An 11,756-nucleotide genomic window follows, 5' to 3' on the forward strand; every position below is an offset into this window, starting at 1 on the left:
TCAAACCTTGGCTGATGTTTGCTGCGGTGGGCTGGCGCCCTGCCCGAGGTTTGTTTCCTGCCTCGCGCCCTGTGTTGGCTGGGATTGGCTCCAGCAGACTCCCGTGACCCTGTAGTTAGGATATAGTGGGTTGGATAATGAATGAATGGCTGACTTTTGAGCACACCTTTGCCAGAAAAGGAACTGTATGTTTTCTGCAAAACCAAAAATGAATGTGCTGGCATAAATTGTTTCCATGTTCATGAGCTCCACTATGCACATCGAAGCAAACATAAGAAATTTAACAAATGAGAAGAGACCATTCAGTCCATCCAGCCCATTCGTTTAGCTAATAGCCATAACTTTCAAAAAATTTAGGACTCAGTAATTTTTCTAACAGATGTGGTCCCGAAGATTTGTACTACACACATAGTTTTCCAACATTTCCAGTATTATGTTTTGTGGATATTGTTCTGCCTATATTAAGTGATTATAAGCCACCTCTTAAGTTCAGAAGGGTAGCTTTCAGACCTCTACCAGCATACCAAATGCCTGCCATGACTCAAACAATGTATGGTCAAATGCTTATTTTGAAAAATATTGTTGAAATTACTTTAATGACATTTCTGCATATGTATTTCAATAATGTTCAAATGTTATATAATTAAGTAATTAAATGTAACAATCTCATTACCTCCTCCGTTCTTGTAGGCAAGGTAGGGGAACCGCCAAACATTTCCTAGCCCCACTGCATAGCCAATCAACGAAAGCAAGTAATCAGTTTTACTTGACCAGTTTCCTCGATCCAAGTTTTCGTCAGTTGTTCCAACATGACTGTTCTTGTCCTTAAGAAAAAAAAAAAGTTGTACATTTTAGTAAAATTATGTTCAATAAAGACAGAATGAAACAACAGGAGCTATGTGTGACTTTAAGACTTGGCTAAATAAACTAGGAGCTATGTGTGACTTTAAGACTTGGCTAAATAAACTACAGATGAAAATTAATGTCGATAAATGTAAAGTTTTACACATAGGAAGTGAAAATGTTAGGTTTGAATACACAATGTGAGGTCTGAAAATCGAGAATACACCTTATGAGAAGGATTTAGTTGTTGCAGTGGACTCTAAGCTATCGACTTCCCATCAGTGTTCAGAAGCCATTAAGAAGGCAAACAGAATGTTAGAATATATAGCACGATGTGTGGAGTCCAAGTCCAAGGAGGTTCTGCTCAAGATTTATAATGCACTGGTGAGGCCTCATCTGGAGTACTGGGTGCATTTTTGGTCTCCAGGTTACAAAAAGGACAGAGCAGTGCTAGAGAAGGTCCAGAGAAGAGCAACAAGGCTGATTCCAGGGTTAAAGGGGATGAATAATGAAGAAAGATTAAAATAGATGAGCCTTTTCAGTTTAAGCAAAAGAAGATTAAGAGATGACATGAATGAAATGTTTAAAATTATATTGGGAATTAGTCCAGTGGATCAAGACTGTTATTTTAAAATGAGTTCAACAAGAACATGGGGACACAGTTAGAAACTTGTTAAGGGTAAATTTTGCACAAATATTAGGAAGTTTTTCTTTACACAGAGAACCATAGACACTTGGAATAAGCTACCAAGAAGGATGGTAGACAGTAAGACTTTTGGGACTTTCAAAACTAGACTTGATGTTTTTTCTGGAAGAAATAAGATGATAGGACATACGAGAGCTTTGTTCGGCTGAATGGCTTATTCTCGTCTAGATTGTTCTAATGTTCTAACAGCTTGAATTCTTCAAGACAATGGTTCAGCATGGTGCTGGAAACATTTTTTAGGGATTTTACTCTGCACTCGCCTCTCTTTTTTTGGTCACACATCTTCTGCAAACACCTTACCTCACTATATGCTCTATTAAACTGAAACATGACATCTCGTACAGTATTTTTGCCAGCAGACAAGAACCAGCCTTTGACTGGATGGTATATTATTTCAGGGTACACTTGTACATACACATATATACAATGTCTCCCATACTAGCCAATTTTAAGTTTCCTTTCAATCTAACATACATATCTTTGGAATATGTTAGAAAAACTGAATAACCCAGAAAAAACTCACAAACTCCAGTCCACATGACTGGGGACTGAATTTGAAATGGCTGACCTTAAGTTGTAAGTCAGCAGTGGATAAACACTGCATCATTGTTTCCCCAAGCCATGATGATTCCTTAAAAGATAATTATTCAGATGTTATATTTGAACAGAATGTGTGTTGTCATGTTATGTTGATTCTTGTATTAAAGTGTCCAAGACAATTGTGTAAAGACTGTATGTTTTTGTTTTTATCCATTCCAATATAGTTCCATATTAGTTCAAAACCACCTGTCTCAAGAAGTTTTCCAAACAAAGGTTTAAACATATTTAATAGATTCATTCACAAAACTGTTTCTCATGAGCCAACTTTTGCTTATTTGTATGTCGGCAATGCAGTACTTACACATTGTTATAGTAATGTTTTAAAATAATATTCCTTTACTTAGGTGTTCTGGCTTGTTATCATTACTTGAGAAGTAACTCACAAAGAAACAATGCAAGTCTTGTGACTGCTTGGAATTTCCTAACAATAAAGGCACCTTTTAGTTATTCCAAAGCCCTGTTAATAATTTGCTACAAAATGTAGCTGGTGTCTGAATATGAAGGATAGGGAGTAAGTAAGTGGTGGCTCTGAGGCTAGAGATCTGCACTGGCAATCGGACGGTTGCCGGTTTGAATCCCATAAATGCCAATAGGGACTCTGCTCCGTTGGGCCCTTGAGCAAGGCCCTTAACCTGCAATTGCTGAGTGCTTTGAGTAGTGAGAAAAGCTCTATATAAATGCAAAGAATTATTATTATTAAGTTTCTTTGGTTAATATTGTACTTTGTTATTATCATAAGTTCACTGCAATTTAAAAAGTAAATGTCACAATAAAAAATTGAGCAGCCGGAGTGGCCAGTACATTAAACAACAAATGTTCAACAAAAATTATGAAAAAGAATTTTTGCATATAAAGAAAAGGCAGAGAAAGTTTTGTCTTTACAATATACACTGTAACACAGACTGGTTGAAAATACATAAAAAGACAGTACTGTACTGTTATATAAGAAAACCACAGGGGAACTGTAAGTCCACAACATTAAATAACAAAAAATGGAGTTCAACACTTTCTAAAGAACAACCTTTGGTTCTTACCAGCTCAAGCCTCTTCATGATATAAACTAAAGAAAGAAAGATAATTCCCATAAACGGCAATGACAAGATATATTGCAGTCAGGGCCTTCCTGAAATTTTGAGCCTCTCCTCTTTACCTCATGTTTCTCCTTCCTCTCAGATTCAAGATGGAGTGCTTTTAAAGTAACCTTCCATGCAAACAGCTACTCCAGGAAACCCAAAAGTATTGGTGTCCATACTGTTGATGCCATTCTTTTTTTGAATCAGGAGATTTGAATGAATTATTTATATTTTAAAACAAATTATTTAGAGCAAATACTACTGTAATCAGAGGCAGATGAAGTTAAGTGATAATTACCATTACCATATTTGACTAAGAATTCAGAATGTCTAAATTTTAAAAGACCTAAACAGATTCACATGTTTTTCAGCTTATCAAAATACACAGCTAAGTCAATGGCCCAGGTGAAGGAATCCCTGCATTTCCATTACATGATATGCCACTGAGCTATCAAAGAAATGTTTAAAAAGATTGCAGTTTTCAAATTTACACACCTTGGTAAATGAATTGCACTTTTTGCTACTTTGGAAGGCACATGGAGGAAACGTTTAGAAGAAATGTAATGTTAGATTTTTGCCTCTCATACAAAGTGATTGTCAGTAATAAAATGCCTTGAAAGAAGTCATAGCACCTAATCCCTTAAAGAGCACAAGCTTTGCATTTACAGTATAATTAAGGAAGAGATAACTAATGAGGTAGTGGCTGCAGTGTCACACATTTCTTTTGGTCATTAGATCATTCTGAGATGGTTTTGGGAAGACAATGCATGCACAGTAAAGCTGCCAGTTGAATGTAGTGATGGAGGAAAAAAAACATAGAACTGGAGGCTCACAGGTGAGACTTAGCTTTGTCCTGGAGGGTTAGGCTGCTGCCCACTAGTTTCAAAGGTTGATTTGTTTTAATATTATTTGCAAAATGATTATTTAGACATTTAGAACATGGTGTCAGGCTGTATGTAACTTGACCTCCACTGTGTTTGTTGTGATTCAGTATTTGTAATAGGTTAGGTGCCCACTGTAGATTAAAGTCTCCAAATTAAATTTGAGGCTATTAAAGTTCCTAAATTAGAGACATTTAAAGTTCCTATTATAGAACAGAAGCCATTAATTTACATATTAAACTAGAGGCATTTATGCCCCACTCACTACTAGAATGCAAGTATTTTGTTTCCATTACAGACTAGAAGCTATTAATCCATATACTGGACAAATGGGGATGACACGGTGGCACAGAGGTAGTGCTGCTGCCTCACAGAAAGGAGACAAGGCTTTGTGTCCTGGTCCTCCCACCATGAACTTTGCATGTTTTCCTTGTGTCTGAGTTGAGTTAAGTGAACTGACTATCCTGGCTATCCTAAATTGGCTGTAGTGTGCGTATGGGGTGCGTGTGTTCACCCTGTAATGGACTGGAGCCCAGTCCAGAGTTTGTTCCTACCTATGTGCCCCATGTTAGCTATGAAAGGCTCCATCACCCTCCACAACCCTATTAAGGACTAAGTGGATTAGAAATGACTAATTACTGGACAAATGGTGCTTCACTGGGGTAGATTGGTGGCTCTGAGGCTAAGAATCTGCGCTGGTTTCCAGTTCGAATCCCCGTCACTGCCAAAAGAGATCCTACTCTGCTGGGCCCTTGAGCAAGACCCTTAACCTGTAATTGCTCCAGGGGTGCTGTACAATGGCTGACCCTGTGCTGTGACCCCAAGGGGTATGCGAAAACTAACAAATTCCTAATACAAGAAATTGTATAAGGTGAAATAAAGAACAAAAAAAAAATTCCAAAATTTCAAGCTTCTTAGAATGGTGTGCTTCTGATTTTGAAATAACACTAAAAGAATTTGGATTCTATTATAGAATTGAAGCTTTTTGACCCATATTAGACCAATAAAATTTCATAGTTGTTGACTAAAGGCTTTTGAACCTCATAATTAAATACAAGTATTTGTTTCCTTTTACTGTGTAGAAACTTTTAATACATGCATTGGGCTTGTATTTGTCATCCAGTATAGATTAAAAACTTTTGAATCCCAGAGCAGACTGTGTGCACCTGATCTTCATTTCAAACTATGTAAACTATGTAAAGCTTTTTGCCCTTTGGTTGCTGTTATTGACAGAGAACAATAGATTTATATTATAGACTATGTAAGTACCACTCAGTCTGTGGTCATTCAACATGCCACATAACCCAGAGGTATTTGGTATCCTTTCTAAACAAACAAGGGGGCTCTGCCCCCTGCTCACTTCGCTCACCTACCTCCGGTGTTGGGTATCCTGAAATACATTTGTCGAGCTCATTCGTTTTGGAGCCGTGCCCGCTTTGCCCGCGGCATTTCAGACGCGCGTTGTAGGCGCCTGCGTTCATTGATTTTATCCAGGTGGGCTCGTGTTTGTATATCCGTCAGTCGAGGTCGTTCATTTTGAACCCGTGCCTGCTTTGCTTCCGCAGTGTCAGACACGCGTTGTAGGCGCCTGCGTTCATTGATCTTATCCAGGCGGGCTCGTGTTTGTATCGTTGAGCTGTATTGTGTTTGAATTTGGTGTAAAGTGTTCAGCGGTTTGTACAATCCCAAGCAGCACATTATTCTTAAGTTCACTCCGCAGTAGTGCCACTCACATTATGGTGGTGACGCCTGCGCCTTCCGTTCTATCTTTGTGGACCTGTGGGGCCTCCGTAACCTCTCACGGTTGACTCTGGGGTGCAGCGCAGAATCCTCTTTTGTGTGTGGCTGTGTCGTTAGTCGTTAGCTATGGGCGCGTTGTTGCTTCATTTCTCATTCACGTTAGTTGAGCTCTTTCGTTCTTGGGCCGTGACTCCTTCGTTCACGGTGGATAAGACTTCGCTTGCGGTGTATGAGACGCGCGCCTGCGCAGTACGTCTCATGGTCCCATTGCCGTGTACCTGCGTCCATATCCGGTTTATTCTCGGTTAGTAATATGGATATCACTATGAGCCCAATCTTCTTCTTCTTCTTCTTTTGGCTGCTCCCATTAGGGGTCACCATAACGGATAATCTGTTTCCATATCTTCCTGTCTTCTACATCTTGCTCTGTCACACCCACCACCTGCATGCCCCCCTCTCACCACTTCCATAAACCTCCTCTTAGGCCTTCTATTTTACAGACTAGCTATTCAGTTTTCATAATAAAATACTAAATATTGGGCAATCCTTTTTGTCAGACATTTCCAGAGATTGAAAATGTAACTATATTAAATGACTAAGTGTTTAAGTGCTCAATGCCATTTCTTTTATATATTATTTTTCTATACTGGACACAATCCCATGGGGGCTTACAATTACCAACACATAATATAATTTTTAAATACATATATTATTTACAGAATTTTGAGTGATGTGGTTTTATGGTCACAGAGATAGTGGTAGTGACTGAACAAGCATTGTGTGGTGTAAAATCCATTGTCCTTAACTATTAGACTATATTTTGAATAACACAAAAGCATTAAAAGTGATTCACCTCTGGAATATTTAACCTCCCTGACACTTAGATTTGAAAAATAAAATTATCAGAAACAAAGATACAAATGGAATTACAAAGTTATTGATAAAAGAAATTTGCCTAGTGTCTACATAAAGATTACATTGCGCCATCTAGATAGATAGATAGATAGATAGATAGATAGATAGATAGATAGATAGATAGATAGATAGATAGATAGATAGATAGATAGATAGATAGATACTTTATTAATCCCAAGGGGAAATTCACATTGTAAAAGTAAAAGTGTCCAGCGAACGAATCCACATAAAAGAAAGTGATATGAGTGATCAATAAAAAATAATGAAGAGAAAAATAAAAGGTAGAAAAATAAAGTCGTACACGGAGCTGCTGAAAAGGCTGCCACTCTCGGCGGCGCCTGAGTTATATTGATGATCTAGCCTACCTCTGTTTACACCTCTTCAAGTTCCAATGTACACCAGTCTATCATCTGATCTCATGTTATCAATTTCTAGGAATTGGGGGTGCACAGGATTTCTGGAGAGCACTGGGTACAAGACAGGCCACCACTCAATATGTCTCCACCACATGAATGAGTCAGGCACATACAGTCAATCTCATTCAAATCAGTTAGAACTGCCAGTAAATATTCACTTTATGTCCTGATGTGGAAGGACCCAAAATGCCCTCAGAAATCTGTTGCATACATGGCAGAAACATGCAAACTCCACACAGTCAGGAACTAGGATGAAAACTGAGCTCCGGTCCCTGGAAGTTTATGGCAGCTCTGCTAATCTAAATCTCAATCTGCTGTTAATTCTGTATTTATGGAGACATATATCTTTCATATTTACCCAAACTTTACACATTTTATAAAGTATTACTTGATTCCCATTAACTTGTAATATGAATAGCTTTGCACAGTTCACTTAAAACACACAACATAAAATAAAGATTGGTTGTTTTATTTGTGTATAGCATATTGACAGACTTTTAGATTTATAATATAAACACAAAAGTTAAAAACAGATGATTTATGACTATCCAGAGTAACCATAAAAATAAAGTAAGGATGAAAAAATATAATAATGTTCACCATATGTATCTCAGTATATACAACACTTCTTCCCATTGTCTACTCATAAAGGAATAATGATTTGTATCAATAAATAGTCCTGTCAAGCTCCATTTGTGCCATATTTTACTTTATAAATAAAAATAACAAGCACTTGCATCTCATTGAGTACCCAGACAAGAATTTGGGGATCAACAACATAAAAGGTAAGACACCTCAGTCTGTGTCGAGTGATATCCTGTTGCCTGCTACAAAAATCACAAAGTAAAGCCATTTTTGCAATTCTCTTGGAGACATAAAACATATTAAAATTCATGAATCTGTGTCACCCCAAGACCATTATAACCTTCCACCCAACACACTCTAAGCTTAGTCACAATTTCTACTGCCGGACTGACGTTAAAGGCTACTTTCCCAGCCTTTACTGACTTTATTTTCTCAATACTTTGCTTCATTCAACTGACTAAAGAGAAAATTATATAAAATAATCAACTGACTATAGAGAAAATTATATAAAATAAGAGCTGACATGTAGATATTTTGGCAATATGTGCAAATCATCCTCTTACAGGATAAACAAAGTAAAAAAAATGCTGCAACACTAAATGAACTAAGTTTAGCATCTTTTTTCAGACTCAGGTATTTAAAATGGCAAATATTTGCAAGATGTTGACAGCATGACAGGGCAGACAAAGTGATTTAGCTGCAAAGTCACTGAACTGCTAAGCACAAGTCTGATGGAGCTTGTAATTTTGAAAGACTCACTTAATCTACCAAAGCTCTAAAAACATAGCATTTTTATACCCACAGGTGACTGAGGCCTATCCCAGAAACACTGGGTGCAAGGCAGGAAAACAGCCTTGGACAGGACCATCACAGGACCCACTAACACTCACAAGGGGCTACCTTGGTGTCAGCAGTCATCCTGTCCTGAACGTTTGTGGGATGTTGGAAGAAAAACTGGCTTAACTGGAAGAAATCGGATGCAGAAACAGCAAATGACTGTCACATTAAATAGGTATTACACACAATATTGCTGTGTAAAGTAAATAACGAAATACATCAGAGATATACAGCAATTAAAGTGTATGAGCAGCCCATAAGGTTTGTCAGTAGGAACTAAACCTTTGAACCAGTGTTTGCTCATTTGTAAAGAAAAACTTCTGGGAGTATCCTTCCTTCCTCTGACTTTTTCCTAGGTTTCTAATGCTGTCATCCCACAGCAGGGGTAGAAATTAATAATTTAAAACTGTTTGATTAACCTAAAACTATCTGCAAAATGATTGCATTTGCGTTTAAATTACAGCCCCAGACTTGTGCATACTGTTGCTTATTTCTTTATTTTGCTTTTTAAAGCAATAAGCACATTTTCACTTGTCTTTCTGGCACAAGGAACAAGAAGAAGAAAATATCACTTACATTTTCTTTTTTCGTTACAGCACGGTTTGAAAAGTGAAGTTCCATTGTAGACACCAAGTTTTTGACCATTCTTACTCGAGGCGGTTCTTCTGCCCAGCAGAGCTCCACGGCACCTTCATCACCTGAGCTCTACAGGTCTCAGCTACCTGCTTTATAACGGACCCACACCCCTCTGGAGGCCCCTCCCCTCCCCTCCTCCTCTCACAGCACTTTCTTGTACTGGCCGTACTTGAAGAAAAGATAAGCGGAATTACCTAACAGTGGGTTTTTCGAGGGGTTGTTTTTCTTTCTCTCTTTTTTGAAGTCTGTTGTGTCAGACACACAGAAACCCATAATGATAAGCTGTTAAATAACACAAGCCATCATTCAGGGACTACAAAAAGTGTTAATGATAGGATTTACTTTAAATTAGCTGCGTCCGTCATTGCCATGCAAATTTGGTTAAGGCAGTCTCACACTAAAACACAAAGGTTTAATCACCTTTCATATAAACATTAATTTCATTCACATTTCATTCGTATCGATTACACTACTTTTAGCGGTTGCTTATCGAATGCTATCGAAACCATCAATCGGAAATAATGTTCAGTTTGTATGTCATCATTCTGATTAGATGGTTTCATGAATACGATTGAGCCGCTCTTCACTACATGCAAGGCAAGAACCAGCACTGGATGTGGCAGACCCCACCCTTTCTAAAAGCCGCAGTCATTCCTGCTGGCCTGCAGATCGTGGGACCCACGCGCTCTCACGCAGAGGCGGCTTTGCCATCAAGAGTGTTCTGGGTGCATGCCCAGGGGCACTTGACATCAATGGACCTTTCCATCTTGCACCCTGGCTCGGTGAAACAATCGACGGATCAACCTCCCTACTTCTACTCTATGAAACGATCGAGCTTCCGCAAACCGAAGTCAAGCATGGGAAGAATCGCGCTGCATGAAAAGACCACGAGTCAGTGAGCTGAAAGAAATGATAAAATTGATCAACTCTGCTAGGGAACTATGTCCGTTGCATTACCGTGGGTGTCAGTGGGGGTCTTCATTCGGCTTTACTCATATGGGTCACTTTAGAGTCGCCGATTAGTCGACATGGCACAAAACCGCAGTGCACGAAGAAAAACCCACAAAAACCACTACGGTGGGATATAAACGTAATAATATCGGCTTGGAGAAGCTGTGTCATTCTCTATTCCGCATCTGAGTTTTATTAATAACAATGAATAAGACAGGCCTTCTAACTTATAAAATGTGTACCAGTGAGCTAACTGGAGCAAAGAGCTAATTTCATTGTTATAGCGAGTTTGGGAATGCTAACGGGTGGGGCGGTGAATAGCATTGCCACTCCATGGATCCAGCTACTGGGGAGACCAGACAGTTTGGGTGTGGTACTACTTACAGTGCATCCGGAAAGTACTCACGGCGCTTCACTTTTTCCACATTTTGTTACGTTACAGCCTTATTCCAAAATGGATTAAATTCATTTTTTTCCTCAGAATTCTACACACAACACCCCATAATGACAACGTGAAAAAAGTTTACTTGAGGTTTTTGCAAATTTATTAAAAATAAAAAAATTGAGAAAGCACATGTACATAAGTGTTCACAGCCTTTGCTCGAAATTGAGCTCAGGTGCATCCTGTTTCCCCTGATCATCCTTGAGATGTTTCTGCAGCTTAATTGAAGTCCACCTGTGGTAAATTCAGTTGACTGGACATGGTTTGGAAAGGCACACACCTGTCTATATAAGGTCCCACAGTTGACAGTTCATGTCAGAGCACAAACCAAACCTGAAGTGAAAGGAATTGTCTGCAGACCTCCGAGACAGGATTGTCTCGAGGCACAAATCTGGGGAAGGTTACAGAAAAATTTCTGCTGCTTTGAAGGTCCCAATGAGCACAGTGGCCTCCATCATCCATAAGTGGAAGAAGTTCGAAACCACCAGGACTCTTCCTAGAGCTGGCCGGCCATCTAAACTGAGCGATTGGGGGAGAAGGGCCTTAGTCAGGGAGGTGACCAAGAACCCGATGGTCACTCTGTCAGAGCTCCAGAGGTCCTCGGTGGAGAGAGGAGAACCTTCCAGAAGGACAACCATCTCTGCAGCAATCCACCAATCAGGCCTGTATGGTACAGTGGCCAGACGGAAGCCACTCCTTAGTAAAAGGCACATGGCAGCCCGCCTGGAGTTTGTCAAAAGGCACCTGAAGGACTCTCAGACCATGAGAAAGAAAATTCTCTGGTCTGATGAGACAAAGATTGAACTCTTTGGTGTGAATGCCAGGCGTCACGTTTGGCGGAAACCTGGCACCATCCTTACAGTGAAGCATGGTGGTGGCAGCATCATGCTGTGGGGATGTTTTTCAGCGGCAGGAACTGGGAGACTAGTCAGAATAAAGGGAAAGATGACTGCAGCAATGTACAGAGACATCCTGGATGAAAACCTGCTCCAGAGCGCTCTTGACCTCAGACTGGGGCAACGGTTCATCTTTCAGCAGGACAATGACCCTAAGCACACAGCCAAGATATCAAAGGAGTGGCTTCAGGACAACTCTGTGAATGTCCTTGAGTGGCCCAGCCAGAGCCCAGAC

At 39.5% G+C, this 11,756-nt stretch overlaps 1 protein-coding gene across 1 annotated transcript in view; it reads right to left on the minus strand.

Moving 5' to 3' along the window:
- The window catches only part of LOC114662323 (sodium- and chloride-dependent neutral and basic amino acid transporter B(0+)-like), a 50,668-nt gene extending 41,427 nt beyond the window's left edge, over nucleotides 1-9,241 (minus strand). The window contains 2 exon segments of the mRNA XM_051935377.1: nucleotides 674-818; nucleotides 9,173-9,241. Of these exon segments, the coding sequence (XP_051791337.1) occupies nucleotides 674-818; nucleotides 9,173-9,241 (214 nt within the window).
- Between the last annotated feature and the right edge of the window lie 2,515 nt (nucleotides 9,242-11,756).

Source organism: Erpetoichthys calabaricus, chromosome 12 (genome assembly GCF_900747795.2).
Source record: "Erpetoichthys calabaricus chromosome 12, fErpCal1.3, whole genome shotgun sequence".
Classification (NCBI taxonomy): Eukaryota; Metazoa; Chordata; class Cladistia; order Polypteriformes; family Polypteridae; genus Erpetoichthys; species Erpetoichthys calabaricus.